We start from the raw sequence: 17,500 nt of genomic DNA, 5'->3' as shown, positions 1-17,500 counted from the left end.
AGAATGACTAGCCACAGGACTACGTAATATTATTTAAACATGTCTGAGCATCAATCATGGAACTGGCTACTACTGTGTGTGTTTATCTAGTTGTTTACCTAGCTGTGCGATACAGGAAAAGAGCCACACTAATTTGTTTTACGAGTAGTAGGCTCGTGCTATCATGATTCCAAATCCGTCTCTATAAAATTTTGCTTAAATTCATATATAGCCTTTGCACACCGTTTAACCATCAAGTTTGATCCACGCTGCTATACATCTGTGAGGAAAGCTGTATTTCTTCATGTCTCTTCTGCATCACTCATTTTCAGTTTCCTTCTATGTCCTCTGGTGTTCCTCATATCATGTTTCACTTGATCATCTCTGTCCAGCTTGTCTATCCCTTCCATTATCCTATATAGTGCTATCATATCACCCCTCTCCCTCCTTTCCTCCAGTGTTGTTAATCCCAGTTTTTCCAACCTCTCTTCATAACTATATTAATTTAGATAAGCAGGGATTTTTGTTGCAGCTTTTTGGATTCTTTCCAGCTTCCTGATGTCTTTGTTTTAGATTTGGTGACCACGCTAATGCTGCATACTCCAAACGCGGAGGTATCATTGTTGTTATCAACTTTTTTATCATATCTTCATCGATGTATGTAAATGGTGCTCTGATATTTCCCGTGTGATCTTGTTAATATGCTTTTCAAGCAGCATGTTGTTAGAAATGATTACTCCCAGGTCCTTTTCTTCTGTCCTATTATTAATATCCTCATTTCCTAGGTAATAAGTTCTTTCTTTTCTCCCAGCACTCTTTCCAAACTCCATCATTAGGTAGCATGTGATTTAGTTATGTATATATATATATATATATATATATATATATATATATATATATATATATATATATATATATATATATATATATATATTTTTTTTTTTTTTTTTTTTTACTTTGCTCAAATAAGTAAAAGTGTACCTAATAGATAAAATCTGCGACCCATTTAGGCAATGTACCGTACTTAATCAGTGTCTTTTTGTAAATAATCAGTGAAATGTGATTATAAGCATAAACTCATCATAATCACGCACATAAAGAAAAAAAAATCGTAATAGAAAACAGCAAAACTCAAGTAATCATAATCAAATCATAATAAAAAAAAATAAAAAAACAAGTCATTATAATTTAATCACAATCAAAAAAGTATTCCAGAACATAATCAAAATCAAATTCTAATCATTTTTCATAATCATGCCCATGTATGAGAGTAGTAGCGGTAGTAGTAGAAGTAGTAGTAGTAGTAGTAGTAGTAGTAGTAGTAGTAGTAGTAGTAGTAGTAGTAGTAGTTGTTGTTGTTGTAGTAGTAGTAGAAGAAGTAGTTGTAGCAGTAGTAGCAGAAGCAGTAGCAGTAGTGTTAGTAGTAATAGTAGTAGTAGTAGGAGTATTAGCAATAGTAGTGTTAGTAGTAGTAGTAATAGTAGTTTTAGTAGTAGTAGTAGCAGTAGTAGTAGTAGTAGCACCAGCAGCAGCAGCAGCAGCAGCAGCAGCAGCAGCAGCAGTAATAGTAGTAGCAGTAGTAGTGGTAGTGGTAGTAATAGTAGTAGTAGTAGTAGTAGTGGTAGTGGTAGTAATGGTAGTAGTAGTAGTAGTAGTAGTAGTGGTAGTAGTAGTAGTAGCAGTAATAGTAGCAGCAGCAGAAGCAGCATCAGTAGTAGTAGCAGTAGCAGCAGTAGTAGTAGCAGTAGTAGTAGCAGTAGTAGTAGTAGTAGTGGTGGTGGTAGCAGTAGCAGTAGTAATATTAAAAATCAATAGCAATATGAAAAAATAACAACAATAATAATAATAATAATGATAATAATAATAATAATAATAATAATAATAATAATAACAATAATAACAATAATACCTTCAACAAAAGCCTTCGGAAAACAGTAGAGGTAGACAGTTATCGTTGCTTTCTGCTCTGGTTCATGCAAAGAGTATAAGCAATTTGCATGTTGAAACAGAGCATGGTAAGAAGTAACAAGGTAGCGTCGAGACTTAGTACTGAGCTTGCGTAAGAGACGTATAGGAGGAGGAAGGAAGGAATGGAGGGACAGAGGAAGGGAGGGCAGAAGGGAAGGAGGAAACCGATAATAATATGGTTCGGGAATGGCTGACTAGGAATTAATTATGTGAGCGAGAAGAAGGAAAATGAAAGACAAGGGTGATGAGAAGGAGGAGGAAGAAGAGAAACAGGAGAGAAAAATTGTATGAGAGAGACAAGGATGGTGATAATTTAGAAATAAGCGTTGCAGAGTGAGGTATATGGGGTGAGAAAAAGGAAGAGGAGGAGGAAGAAGAGTAAGAGTAAGAAGCAGATGAAGGAAGGGATAGGAAAAAGAGAATGACTATGATTGAGAAATTAGCGTTCAGACAATATTCATACAGGAGAGAAGGAATAGGAGGAGAAGGAAAAGGAGGGGGAGGAGAAGGAAGAGGAGTAACGGTAAGAGGAGAAAAAAGAGATAGGAACTGTCAGTGTTTAAAAATGGATGTTTATTACCTAGGTTTGAGAGAGAGAGAGAGAGAGAGAGAGAGAGAGAGAGAGAGACGACAAATTATCTATTGGACATATATGCAGAAGAAACAGGAGGAAGGAAGAGAAGAAACAAAAAAAAATACAAATAGATAGTGAAGAGAAGGAAAGAGTTTGAATGTATGGTCAAGAAGAAGAGGAAGTAACAATGGAAGAAGTGCAAAAAAAAAGATAAATATATTTCTTATTTTCACTTATCTATTTTATATTATCTATCTATTTTTTTTACAGGATTCACTCGACGAAGAGCAACTGGGAGGTAAGTGTGTGTGTGTGTGTGTGTGTGTGTTATTCACCACGGTCGTCTGCTGATCATCCAGCCATCCTTTCCCCTACGGAAAGAGCTCAGAACTCGTAGGACTGAGAGCACACCACACTCCACACACCGGGAAAGCGAGACCACAACTCCTCGAGTTACATCCCGTACCTATTTACTGCTAGGTGAACAGGGGCTACACATTAAGAGGCTTGCCCATTTGCCTTTCCGCTTTCCGGGACTCGAACCCGGACCCTCTCGATTGTGAGTCGAGCGTGCTAACCACTACACTACGTGGTGTGTGTGTGTGTGTGTGTGTGTGTGTGTGTGTGTGTGTGTGTGTGTGTGTGTGTGTGTGTGTGTGTGTATTTACCTAGTTGTATTTACCTAGTTGTAGTTTTACAGGGCCTGGGCCTTATGCTCGTGTGGCCCCGTCTCCATATCTACACTTATCCAATTTTTCTTTAAAACTATGCACACTCGTTGCTGACACCACTTCCTCACTCAAACTGTTCCAAGTGTGTGTGTGTGTGTGTGTGTGTGTGTGTGTGTGTGTGTGTGTGTGTGTGTGTGTGTGTGTGTGTGTGCTATCGCTAAATCTCTCTCTCTCTCTCTCTCTCTCTCTCTCTCTCTCTCTCTCTCTCTCTCTCTCTCTCTCTCTCTCTCTGTTCGTGTCTGTCGCAGCTCTGAAGAAGGCGTTTGATTCGTTCGACACAGACGGCAAGGGGTACATCACTCCGGAGACAGTCGGGGTGATCCTGAGAATGATGGGCGTCAAGATCTCGGAGAAGAACCTACAAGAAGTAATAGCGGAGACGGACGAAGATGGTGAGGGAAAGTCCTGGCTGCCTGGCATGCTTAATTAATTTTACCACAGTGTACCATTCACCTGTTCAGTTTTCTTTGGTGTTCCTTCTTATTTTGTTGTTGTTGTTGTTATTGTTGTTTGGGCCACGACTAGCAAGACGGTCGAATAAGTCCCGAAGTCTACCTGTGAGGGGTATCCTTCTCATTTATGTTTGTTTGTATTTGTGACCAAGGAAGCTGTGACTGTGCCTCTCTTGTGTCCGTTTTCTCAGTGTTGTCGAGTCTCTCCCGCCACTCGCCCCCCCCCGTCTCTCTCTCTCTCTCTCTCTCTCTCTCTCTCTCTCTCTCTCTCTCTCTCTCTCTCTCTCTCTCTCACACATACTTTCTTTATGAGTTCTTTTAATAGTCGATTTGGATGGTTCTCTGACTTATTATTTGGGATCGGCTTCTCTGTAGGCCTTTTGTCTATTCATTTTCTTTAATACTGCTGTTTTGTTTTCCTTGGCCGGTGCTGTCCCTACAAAAAAAGTAAATGTAAAGATATAAAGTTTAATTTCCTATAATCTCTAAACACTTTTACTTGTATTTATCTGAATTTTTTTTTTATTATCATTATTTCCTTCTTCAGGCTCCGGGGAGCTAGAATTTGAGGAGTTTGTGGAGTTGGCAGCCAAGTTCCTTATAGAAGAGGACGAGGAGGCACTGAAGGAGGAGCTGCGTGAGGCATTTCGCATCTATGACAAGGGAGGTGCGTGGTGCTGGGAGCTCTTCCTTGGAGAGGGCGAGAATAATGTATATGATGGAGGAGAAGAGGGCGAGAAATATAAGAGGGAGAAATGGAGAGCAATGACAGTGAAAGATGAAAAACTTAAGAGCAAATGAGGAAATTTAATCGCCTTTTCTCGGGACTTGGAGAGGATGAGAGTGGATGGAAATTAAGGAAGTGTTTGACTAGTGAATGTCCTTTTCAGTGTTCCTTTGTTTCGTGTCCAGGTAACGGGTACATCACCACGGACACACTGAAGGAAATTCTGCGTGAATTAGACAACAGACTGACGGAAGAGGAACTTGATGGGATTATTGAAGAAGTGGACGAGGACGGCTCTGGCACACTGGACTTCGACGGTGAGAGAGAGAGAGAGAGAGAGAGAGAGAGAGAGAGAGAGAGAGAGAGAGAGAGAGAGAGAGAGAAGTCGCATTTTCCTGTTGTATTTTACTTCTTTATATGAAAAATAGTGTTTGGAAGAGCGAAGAGGACAAGGAAGATTAAATAAGGAACGTACAACGAATGAAAGGAGAAACAGAGTAAGGAGGTATAGGAAGAGGAGAAACAGATTAAGTAATAGATATGAACAAGCTTAGGAAGAGAAAAAAAAATAAAGGAGGAAAACATAGGAAAGGAGGAAGGTAAAAAATAAAGCTTTAGATATAGACATAGAAAAGGAGAGAGCAAAGAGGAGAATGAAAGAGAACTACAAATAAACTGAAAAGTAAAGCTGGAGAGAGAAAGAAAATTAAAGCAAACCCATAAGAGAGAAAAAGATGGTGAGTAAAATCATCTTCCATTCAAGTTTTACTCCCGTATTAAAAAACGCCTTGCTCTCTCACATTGACAGTTTTTGAAGGCCATTATGACGAATAGCAGGATTTTTAAGACAGTCTCTCATTGTGATAATCTGTAAATCTTGTCCATCCATCATCGGAACCATAAAAAATACCCTTAGAAAAAGGAACTAAAGCCTTTGGAAAGTAGAGAAAGCAAAGCGTTTAAGAATAGAGACTCACTAAATGTCACTCTCATCACTTGTTCCTCTCCTTGTTTTCAGAATTTATGGACATGATGGCTGGGTAGAGGCGCGGGTGTCAGTGAACCATGCAGGAACCGCCAGCCTCACTCAGGTATCTGGGAGCATAGCTAAAGATTTGAGCACGTCCTGAAGTTCAATAGATGAGGTAGAAATGTCAATGTATCGTCCCTTGCTTGAGGGGTTTTCAGTAGAGTCACGGAAAGAGCAAATGCGTTTGGGTCCGCACTGAACAGTGAACACAACACCGTCAATGCTGCCAGACAACCGTGATCTCAATCCCTGGGAGATGTTATCGTACACATCATTCGCCTGAGCGAGCCTTGTAGTCAAGATATAAACAGCAGCAGCAAGACAGAGGAGTTTGGAGATTTATTCCTTGATGAGGAGTATTATTGGTCACTAGTGCTTCATCATTTGTATATACCGAGGGCCGAGCAACCCAATGCTCCTCAAAAACAGCAGGTCTTCAGTCCTTGGAAGATGTACAGTGGTTTAATGCTGGGTCACATTACAGCTCTTTTTTTTTACTGCGACGCCCCTGACGGTCATACAGGCCATTTTCTGCTACTGCATTCGACTGTTCTAATGATTTGGAGCATTTCAGTGCAAAAAAAGACACGCAGAACGAAGGACGTACGACATCAGATCTTAGACGTACAATGACGTATATGCCTCGTACGATGAAAAACGTCAAGAGTACGTCATCGTATGATTGGCTGAAAAGCGTTTGCCAGACGGGGTCAAATGAAAGCAAAGTTTTGAAGAAGTGTTTGTAAATGTTTCCTGAAACTTGACTCCATTTGACTCCGTTTTTCCCCTCCCGTGCCACTACTGAAAACGCCTTTAGTGACGTAGTTAATGTTGTATTGCAATTTGTATGAACATTGTTTCGTTTCAGTACATCTTATTAAAAAATGTGGGTTATCATTATTATTTCTGTTTTACTTATACTGTTTTTTTTTTTTCTCTCATTTGATTGGTATTATATTAGATTGCTGTAGTTATCTTTGGGGTTATTTTGGGGGTATTATTTCTCTGTTAGACTGTTCCTTTATTTCTGTTCCATCAAGAATCTTATTACTTTTATGTTATAATTAATTTATTTTTCCCTATCTCATTTTGTTTTATTCGTTGATTTATTTGTCTACTTTGTTTTCGTTTCAAATTGATTAAGGAATATAAAACAATGCTGTAAAAATAATAAAAAAGAATTTATAGAATAAGATTGTAAGAAAAAAATTACATTCAGTCTTTTATTCTCTCTCTCTCTCTCTCTCTCTCTCTCTCTCTCTCTCTCTCTCTCTCTCTCTCTCTCTCTCTCTCTCTCTCTCTCTCTCTCTCTCTCTCCACACACACACACACACACACACACACCTAGCAGTGAGTAGGTACGGGATGTAAATCGAGGAGTTGTGACCTTGTTGTCCCGGTGTGTGGTGTGTGCCTGGTCTCAGACCTATCCCAAGATCGGAAATAATGAGCTCTGAGCTCGTTCCGTAGGGTAACGTCTGGCTGTCTCGTCAGAGACTGCAGCAGATCAAACAGTGAATTACACACACACACACACACACACACACACACACACACACACACACACACACACACACACACACACACACACACACACCTCACATACACACAATGGAAAAAAGAAAACACTATTTTTAATTCTGAAAATTTTTTTGAAATAGAAATATGGGATGATGACATTATAACAAGACAAATTTTATGTATTTTTTCAACTTATTTGATTCACTGCGAGAACAATAAAATACTCTTAGAAAAACGTCCGGTTGCCTTTAAGTTACCGAAATGTAAATAAAGTCATTATGATTTTATTTCTTTGCTTTCCTTTCCTTTATTTCTTATCATGAATTCCTGTTGTAAACGTTTATAGTAACAAATAAATGTGTTGCATCTTCGGGTGCACGTCAATTGGTCCCCAAGCGATTGGTACTCAGGTCACCTGGTCCACAACTCAATTGTGACTCTAGACAGTTGATCACCAAGTCAAATGAGACCCAAGACAGTTGAGACCCGAGACAACTGGTCCCCAAGACAATTGGTCCCCAAACTTACTGAGTACCTTTGTTCATTCTCGAGCAGTGAGTCAGTGTACTTACGTGTACTTACATACCCAAAGAAGTGAGAGAGAGAGATAGATAGATAGAGAGAGAGAGAGAGAGAGAGAGAGAGAGAGAGAGAGAGAGAGAGAGAGAGAGAGAGTGAGTGAGTGAGTGAGTGAGTGAGAGACCAGGACAAACTGGTCCCCAAACCAGTTGAGACTCAAGACAATTGGTCCCCAAACTTACCGAGTACCTTTGTTCATTCTCGCTCAGTCAGTGTACTTACGTGTACACTCGAGTACTTGATGAAATAGTTAGTCACTGGAATCGTTTCTGTCTGTTATCGATGCCACTCAATGGCTTTGATACCACTACCTCTTCGGCGGTATCGGCGATATCGATTCCAACAGATCCGTGTTGTACTCTCTACTACACAGTATTAACCTCCACTTGTCTTCCACCTCTCTTCTTGTTTCTTTCTCCTCTGAGCAATCTCCAAACATTCAACGATGATCAACGACAAATCACTGAAAAAAATATATAATATATGAAGAAGGCCAATAGCGAGAAATTTCGCTTACCATGGCAAGTGCTGGCGTTTTGCAATCAACAGCAATGCATAAACTAGACTATTCTTGCTCAGGCGTGCCAGGACACTAGTACGAGTATTTATCATTATAATGTATTTATCATTATAATGTGTGTGTGTGTGTGTGTGTGTGTGTGTGTGTGTGTGTGTGTGTGTGTGTGTGTGTGTTATAATGCATACAATTGCACATGACTTTGATACAGCCATATTACTGACCACAACCACAACATACACGGCCCTAATAATCCTAGCAGACCGCACCAACTTACATGATAGGAGACTTATGCGCCAGGCACACCACAGGGATATAAATCATCAGGGAGCTAATTTTAACACATTCTATGGCCACACGAGTACACAAGCATCTATACCTGACATTATAGTAACCAACGATACCATAACACAGGAAGAAAACCTGGCACCATGACCCCCTTTGACACTGCTCCAAGGATGAACATCACTAATCACTACACGCGCCATAACATAACGACACCCTAACCACCAACTCTAAATCTAAAACTTGTTACATGGGAGAAATTCATTCATGAAATACAAGGAAATAATGCCAACCTACAAACACACTGTGACTAAACAAGACTTAGACACAACACTGCAACAATGGACCAGTTCGATAACAGAAGCAATGAGAAAACACGTTTCTACCTCTAACAACAGCTACAGCAAAACAAAATGTAGTAATACAATAAAATACAGCGGCACAATGAAAAGATTCCAACATTGGGCATAAAACATCACAGAACACAGTAAGTACACTGGATGGACTCTGTAAAAACAAACTATAAACTTAACTTCAATTATCATAAAATACAAAGCTCTACAACCTCACCCCATCATTTCAACACGGCTTCTGTCAAAAAACACACCACTACCCACTCTCACGGAACATACATACATACATACACACATACATACATATATACAGTAACTTTCTTGACAATTGAATAGCAAGCATTACAATAAAAGACCATTCAGGCTCACTAATTCCCCCGCACTCTTCACTAACATGTCATACACAGACAAGAGAAATATTAGTAACGAATATACGAAAACAATGGAAGATACAAACAAACATAATGATGATTGATGAACATGTAAAGTGTGTTGATAAAACGGTTCAGAAAACGGATCGGTTGTGACGCGGAGAAAGATTCAAGACGCTGTTAACGCTAAAACGCTGTGTTGCGGAGTGAACGAGTCTTCGGTGTTACGTGCGGCAGTGTTACGCAAACGCTCAGTTCGATCCCTAGCCGTGCCGCTGCGCGTGGAAGGCGCCGTACGCAGCCTTCTCCCACGTGGTAAGGAAGGGGCGCCCGTCGCTCCCATACACCCAGACGAAGGGTGAGGGCCAAACGCTCGGCTGGTCGGTGGTTGCGGCAAGCCGTGCCTCGCTCCTAATCCTCGCGGATATGGCCTTGCGGCGGGCCTTGCGCCGCCTCGTAGCGCTTGTCATGAAGGGAGGCTCGTCGCTCCCAGACACCCGCGTGTCGTGTGCCGGAGGTTCCTCGCTATTTGTCGTAGACGCTGCCTCATTTTCTGATGAGGCGCGAGATTCGGGCATCGCGGCCGCCTCGTTTTCTGCCGAGGCTTTTATCGCTGCGCGGAGGGCCCGGCGGCGTGCCCGTCGTTTCTGGCAGGCGCTCATCCTGCTCATGGTCGCTGGCGCTGCAGCCTCATTTTCTGGTGAGGCGCTTGTCTCGCAGTGGACGGACGCAGTGTGGGGGAGGCAACTAATCTCGGGCGCGAACACGTCCAGTCCTTTCTCCTCCGCTTCATCGACTTCCTCAGCCCAGGTCACGGCGACCCTGGGCTTCTGCTCCTCGTCCTTCTGCCGCTCCTCCCCCACATCGGGAACGTTCCCTTCACTCATCTCCGTGACACGCTTGTTTTGGAGATGAGTGGAGGGAACGTCGTCGCTGTCGGTGGGCGTCAAGGAGGGCTCGGCCTCCTTGCGCTTGGCGCGGCGCTCGCGCTTTTTTCGCCGGAAGAGTTTGCAGAGCCACCCGAAGCAGCCGCCGCCACCTCGGGTGTCTTCCTCCTCATCCATCACGCGTGATGTTTGGGGAGCCATGGCTCTGTTCCTTGCTTATCCTAAACAGGGTGTCAGAACATGGACACCTTCGGTACAAAAGATGTAATAACACAAATTATGCAAGTACTCTTCTGATTGGCTTAGCGTCGCCTCGCAGCAAGCAGCTGATAGGCTCAGCCGCCTCACTCAGCTCCACGCTGCAGTGATGTCTGCCTGTCACAAGCTGACTATGGGTTCATTCAACATTAGTGGAGGTGCATCATGCTCACTACAGTAGAGGTTAATCAGGCTTAACTCCATGCTAGGCAGAGTGAAGGAGTGAGGTGATAGGCGGAGTAGGGTAGTGGGGAGGGTGGAGGAGCTACAATGCAAGAATATAGAGGAGTGAAAGAGGAGAGACGTGAGAAAAAGTGGTAGTTATAAAGGTAGACGATTCGTATGGCCAGCTTCCGTGTGTTGGCACAAGAGTACCGGCACTGTTCCGCACCGTAAAGGCAATAGTTATCATTATAATCATATGCACACAGGTCAGAGGGCTGGGTGGCGTAGTTGGTCAAGGCGGCTCGTGTTCGAATCCTTTCTAAACCTAGTTGCCCGGTGGGAGATGTAGCGTTCTCCCGATAACCTTAGAGGTGCCATATGACCTAAGCTGTTGCGGCGCTTAATGGAGTAATTTCCATTTTTCCGTCATTAGAAATTACAAGCTAACAAAAGGAGCTGGTTTGCTCCAATACTGTATATTGCCATCTGGCACCTGAGGACGATGATGCAGAGCCACGGGCAGCAACATGTTGTAGATTAGAAAATCGAACAGCATTTCAGACCACAGTGATGTCCTTCGTAAGAATACCATCTAACACTCCCCGGAGAGCGAAGGAAGCTGTGCAATTCCAAGAAAGTGTTTTTCTTTAGTTATCGACGGCGGGAAGTGAGATGGCAACTCAAGCTGCGTCCCGTCTCCTCAACAGTCAGTCACGAGTCTCCAACGAGGTGGTCAACTTGTGTAATTACAAAAGTCAGAGAGCATTTTGTCATTCATAGCACAGTGATATTTATCGTCAGTATATACTACCTATCAGTCCTCAAATAACGAAGGAAGTTTTGTTAGTCCAAGAAAGTGAAGTCTTAAATCGTGGGCGAAGTGAGGAGAACAGGACAAATTTGCGTGTCGTCTCCTCCATCAGCGAGTGAATTTCTTTGTCCTAATTATAGACATGGCCAGCATTTTGTTATTCATTGCCAGAACAGTGACATGTCTCACAATTGTACCTCCTATAATGGTCCCCAGATGACGATGATCTTTTTTCCGAGATAAGTCATCCATTGGCGGAGGAAGGCTAGGTGAACAGGCCGCGTCTCGTCTCCTGCACGTCGCTCAGTCAGCAGCGAGAGATTTTCGATGTTGAAATTTTAAAGATCAAGCTGTCTTTTGTTATTCATAGCACAGTAAACATTCTTCGCGAGTAAATCATGACTCTAATCTGCAGACAACGAGGAAGACTGTGGTATTCCAAGAAAGTACAGTCTTTAGTCACCGCCAGATGGAGGAGACGGACATTCTCGCTGCGTCATATCTCCTGCTCATTGCTTAGGGCAAAAGCGAGCCGAGCCATTTTTCTTTTTGTAGTTTACAAAATTGAACAGTATTTCCTTCGCACTGCAATGGTATTCTTCGTATGTATGGCATCCATTAAGATGACTCGACAACAAAGGATGTTGATCTATTCTAAGATTAATGCGTAATAGCTATATAGCCGAAGAGGCGAGTCGAGCAGCGGTCTCGTTTCTCACAGTTCCTAGTTCCTACAGAGGAGAACAGTAAAGTGTGTTCCAAGTTATATCTTGTTATAGTTTCAAGAGAACTGTCAGTGCTGTGGTCCTCATCGCGTGACAATATCATTATCTCAAAATGGAAAGTAAATGAAGTAAGTGAAGTAAAATGTAAAAGGTGGTTTCAGCTTAACTTTTTTCTGTAAATGGCAAGAAAACACATCGCAACAAACTCCTATTCTCTTCCACAGAAATTTTTGGACATTAGTGTACGCAGAAATAAAACAAAACAAGTTCTAGAAAAAAAGAAATCAATGCCAAGATTCAAAACGAGATTAAAAGGACGAGCAGCGGTAAGTGTTTGCTGCTGTTGTATTTCCTTCTTTATATTATTCTCTTTTCATGAACTCAGATGATTTTGTTCATGGGGGTGAATGATAATGTGTGCCTGTGCTTATCTTACGGAGTAGAGGTAGACTAGCGATGTTACCATGCCAAGACTCTGTATTATGTGGTGAGGTATTATGCAGTGACAAGGTTAAGGTTCAGGTTGTTTCTATGTCGTCTTACATATTTTTAATTACAAAATATGATAATCAGGTTGTGTTTCCAGACTAACATTCTTAGCATGATTATCAACAAAGCGCTTCCTTGACTGCTCTCCTCTTCAATAAGTCTTAACGTTTCTAAGTAGCGACAAGGAGATTCAATAAGGCATTTTGTTTCCTGTAAGCTTGGTTGTGTTTCCTGAACAACAATCGAAATTCAGTGTAATGTTCCACGAAACGCTATCTCTGCTGCTCTTTCAATCAACTTGACGTATTTTTCCAAAAGAATTTTATATTTTGAGACAATTCCAATATCAAGACATTTTTCTAAGCTTTGTTGTGTTTCTAGCTTGTATTATCATTATATCAAGAAAATGCAAAGACAAAGAAAACTTCCCTTATTCTTTGCACCAACCATGTTATTGAACTATATCAATGAATAAACCAATAATATCAAAGGATAAAGCGATTATGAGTTTGCATATGCGATGATGTAGTCTGTAAGTGGCGGATAGAGGCAACGGGAAGGAAAAAGTCGGGTAAGGGAGGTGGTGGTGGTGGTGGTGGTGGTAGGGAAGGAGAAGAAAGGCGGGGTGTTCTGAAGAGAGGAGGAGACGAGGGGGTTGAAGTTTTTTTTTTTTTTTTTTACGGTAAGGCCTATAGCGCCTGTAGGCACACTTGAAGAGTGTATGGGAAGCGCTGTTCAGCTTCCGCCCATTAGTGGCGCAGGCAATTTTATTTATAGTGGTACCCATATTAGGCCCCATATCACCGCCCAAGCTCATCTTGAGTGTAACCACCTAGAACCTGGGTATCATGGTGATATGTAGGTAACTTTAAACCACTCGACAAATGGCAAAGTGTTTTAAGGCTGTACGTGGTGGGATTCGAACCTACGCGTGGACGTGAATCAGTAGTTAAAAGGGAGAGAAGGAGATCATGGAGAATGGAATGGTGAATGGTGGAAAGGTGGGAGAAGAAGAATAGGATGTGATGGAGGAAAGAGTAAAGAAACATTGAAAGAGGTAATTGCAAAACTGGTCATTGAATTGGTAATTGGAGGAGTTCGAGAAGTTGGAGGAGGAGGGGTAGTGGAAGAGAGGGAAGAGAAAGAGAGGGACAGATTGTGCTGGAGGTGACGCAGATGAGAGGGAATGGAAGGGACGCACTGTTCAGGATGCAGGACTGAGTATGGGCCAGGAGGGACAGGTGCAGTGAGCGGAACCTTTTGAGTAAGTTGATCAGTCAAAAGTAAAGAACAATTTTCATCAGGATGGAGGATCAGCAGCGACAGAGGTATTACTCTATTTATGAATTACTTACAGCACCTACGTAAAACTTTATTGCCACATTAAACTAGACACTGTAAAGCAGATTATGGAACGCTTCATTATCACCACATGAAGCACATCACGTAAGCTTCCAGCGTGGCCAGCGTTCGGCGCTTAGGGTGTGAGAGGATTTGGACAGCACGACTCACCGGCTGAGCTGAATGACGGCTGCTCTGATCCTGTTGTCATCCGCCGCTGTGGAAAGTGTTATAGTGTATGGTTCATTTTCTTTTTATTATTATTATTATTATTATTTTTTTATTATTACTATTATTATTATTATTTTTATAATTATTATCATCGTTATTGTAAGTGTTGCAATTATTATTCATTATACGCTTCTCTTCCGTCTTTTTCTCGGCAAGCCTGCTTGCTAACCCCGCTCTGGTTGAGTCATTGTCAAGGAAGCTGAAAACATGATAAATATGAACCCTTCACTAACCCGTTAAGTGATACATTGCATACAGGGCACCCTGAGAGGTTACTAAAAATGTGTTCTCGTTGAGACTGAAATCGCATAGTTATCGTGGAAACTCGCATCGTTTTCTATTTCGATTTACATATTTAAAGTCTTTTACTGTTCATGATTTTAGAATCGTATCAGCATGTGGAACTCTTCAAAACAGGACTCCATGAAGAGAGTCTACTCTCCATGACTATAAAGAAAGCTCTGGCAGCAGGAGAGTACACAGAATTCCTGCACCTTCTAGAGAAACGTAAACACTCCCAGGAAACTAACTAATGCCTATGCAAGACAAATGATTATCGCAGAAATCGTATATTTGTAAAAACGTCATGTGACGTGAGAAACATCTGGGAGTACTCAATACCAGCACGTAATGTGACGTGAAAAACATTTGGTGAGCTAAGTGGGTGCAGGTCAATGGGTCCCCACGCGATTGGTACTCAGGTCACCTGGTCCACAACTCAATTGTGACTCTACAAAGTCGATCACCAAGTAAGTTGTGACCCAAGACAGTTGAGACCCGAGACAACTGGTCCCCAAACCAATTGAGACACAAGAAAATTGGTCCCCAAACTTACTGAGTACCTTTGTTCATTCTCGCTCAGTAAGTCAGTGTACTTGCATACCCAAAGACATATGTGTGTGTGTGTGTGTGTGTGTGTGTGTGTGTGTGTGTGTGTGTGTGTGTGTGTGTGTGAGAGAGAGAGAGAGAGAGAGAGAGAGAGAGAGAGAGAATTTAATATTGATAATAGCAATGATGATAATGATGATAATGATAATAACAATAATAATAATAATAATATTGATAATAATAGTAATGATAATAATAATGATAATAATAATAATAATAATAATAATAATAATAATAATAATAACGATAATGATAATATGAATAATGATAATAATAACAATAATGATGATAATGGTAATTGGGACTCCAGGTTTCCTGGCCCAAGACCAAGGTTCAGGTGTTTGGAGGTTTACTGGATGAAACTACAGTCCGTCCATGCGTGTGGCGAGGACATTAAGATCTCGGAAAACCTCAAATACCTTGGCAGTGTAGTGCGTAACGACGGTTGGTCGAGCCAGGAAGTTGTACAGTGGATTGGCCTGGCCCACGGCGTTATGGACTCGCTCAACACGAGTATTTGGCATGTCGGTACTTGTGCAAAAGGACGAAAATTTTAATCTTCTAGTCGCTAGTGATCCCTGTCTTACTCTACGGTTGTGAGACATGGACACTGAACACCCACCTCAAGAGGCGAATTGATGTTTTTGGTACAAGATGCCTTCGCATGATCATGGGGTACTGCTGGTATGACTTTGTGTCAAACCAGCGATTCCTCCTTGAGACTGATTCGAGGCCGATTACCAGCATAGATCGTCAACGCCCACTGCGACTATATGGGCATGTGGCACGCTACCCAGAAGCCGATCCAGCATATCGTGTTGTCTCCGAAAGGGATAACCCAGCATGGAGGAGGCCAAAGGGACGACCAAAGAACTCATGGCTGCGATAGGTCGATGCCTCTTGCTGGGAGTTACTTGGCACAGAAAGGCAGCCTGCATGGAGACTCGCGAGGCGTGACCGAGTGGAGATGCGCCATAGGGTAGGCGTGTGTGTGTGTGTGTGTGTGTCTGTGTATTTACGTGTGCGCTCTCGCTTGCTCGCGAACGTTTGTGTTGTATGAGAGGAACAGGTCACTACAGAAAGAGGGTAACAAAGGTCAATATCTCTCTCTCTCTCTCTCTCTCTTTCTAAAATTTTAGAAAAGGTTATTGCATCTCAGCTAACTAAACATCTCGAAACCAATAATTTATTAAGTAAATCTCAACATGGGTTTCGAAGCCATCTATCGACTGAAACGGCGCTCATGACAGTTGCTAATAAACTGTTCGACAATATTGACAAACGTAAAATATCTCTTGTCACTTTATGCGACCTGTCTAAAGCTTTCGATAGTGTCAGCTATAAAATTCTAATAGATAAACTGCATAAGTTGAAAATTGACAATTTTGGTTTGATAGTTATTTAAACAAAAGATCACAGTGTGTACGAATGGGAAAGACTCTCTCTGATAAATTAGAAATTACATACGGTGTCCCTCAGGGATCTGTGCTTGGCCCAATCTTGTTTTTAATATATGTTAACGACTTAACACATTTTATTTCTGACTGTATAGTAGTACAATATGCTGATGACACCCAGTTTATTCACACTGGTAGTATTGACAATATTGATGACCTAATGTACCGAAGTGCTACTACCTTTAAAATTGCTAAAGATTATTTTAACGTAAATGGCCTATTGCTTAATACTAAGAAAACGCAGTGCATGTTTGTAGGCAGCAGATCATATATTTCAAAGATACCTCCAAACACTTTTTTAAAGGTCGATGGAAGTAAGATAGCCCCTAAAGATATGATAAATAATCTTGGAGTAAATTTTGACAAGTACTTGACGTTTGATAAACATATAAATAACATTACCAGAAAGAGCTTCGGTACGTTAGTCTATCTAAATAGGATTAAAGACTACCTGAGTTCTGATGCAAGAACAATTGCTATAAACTCCCTTGTATTAAGCTCAGTGAATTATGGTATGAAAATATGGGGATCTACTAACGCAACTCAGCTACAACGAGTACAGAAAGTACAAAACTTTGCTGCTAAAGTTGCACTGAATGGAGGGACTAGGCGTGACCACGTCACTCCTTTCCTGAAAAAGCTTGGATGGCTAAGAATTGAATATAAATATAAATATGAATTATGTGTAATGACTTATAACATTTTGAATGAGAGAATTCCGCACCATATTCTTCCCCTACCAAAACTCAGTGATCTACGGCTTCTTCCTACCAGACAACAGAATCAACTGTATATCCCTCACACTAACACACACACTGGGGCTCGCTCAGCACTGGTGGCCGCGCCACGCCTGTGGAATAGCCTTCCCGCTTGTCTCAGGAATGCCGCCACCGCTTCTTCTTTTAAACGACAGTTGCTACGCCACTTTTAGTGCAACAGTTTAGTACTCCATAACTATTGTACAAATTAAGTGTTTTTCTTGTTTTACTATGTTTTTAATTTATTTTGATTATTTGTAGACTTAGTGTTTTATTTTTCTTATATAATTTTACTCATTGTCGTTTTAAGACATTAGTTTTACCGTTCTAAAGATTTTAGTGCAGATAGTATAGTCTATCTACTTTTTATGTATTTGTGATTTTTCCTATATAGAACAATCTT

At 41.4% G+C, this 17,500-nt stretch overlaps 2 protein-coding genes across 2 annotated transcripts in view; both read left to right on the top strand.

Moving 5' to 3' along the window:
- LOC123516297 (troponin C, isotype gamma) overlaps positions 1 to 6,718 on the top strand; it is a 7,903-nt gene extending 1,185 nt beyond the window's left edge. Inside the window, exons 2-6 of the mRNA XM_045275572.1 lie at positions 2,792 to 2,819; positions 3,501 to 3,644; positions 4,252 to 4,371; positions 4,617 to 4,748; positions 5,450 to 6,718. Coding sequence (XP_045131507.1) covers positions 2,792 to 2,819; positions 3,501 to 3,644; positions 4,252 to 4,371; positions 4,617 to 4,748; positions 5,450 to 5,475 — 450 coding nt within the window. The 3' untranslated portion in view covers positions 5,476 to 6,718. The remainder of the gene's footprint in view (positions 1 to 2,791; positions 2,820 to 3,500; positions 3,645 to 4,251; positions 4,372 to 4,616; positions 4,749 to 5,449) is intronic.
- A 7,650-nt stretch (positions 6,719 to 14,368) lies between these two features.
- LOC123515887 lies at positions 14,369 to 15,771 on the top strand. The gene is made up of 4 exons (XM_045274770.1): positions 14,369 to 14,501; positions 14,665 to 14,743; positions 15,208 to 15,346; positions 15,484 to 15,771. The coding sequence occupies exons 1-4, from the start codon at positions 14,369 to 14,371 to the stop codon at positions 15,769 to 15,771; spliced, it is 639 nt and encodes a 212-aa protein (XP_045130705.1).
- The last annotated feature ends 1,729 nt before the right edge of the window (positions 15,772 to 17,500 follow it).

The sequence above is a fragment of the Portunus trituberculatus genome, chromosome 40, assembly GCF_017591435.1.
Source record: "Portunus trituberculatus isolate SZX2019 chromosome 40, ASM1759143v1, whole genome shotgun sequence".
Taxonomy (NCBI): Eukaryota; Metazoa; Arthropoda; class Malacostraca; order Decapoda; family Portunidae; genus Portunus; species Portunus trituberculatus.
The sequence above is the reverse complement of the archived record's forward strand: the minus strand, read 5'-3'. Positions and strand labels throughout refer to the sequence as shown.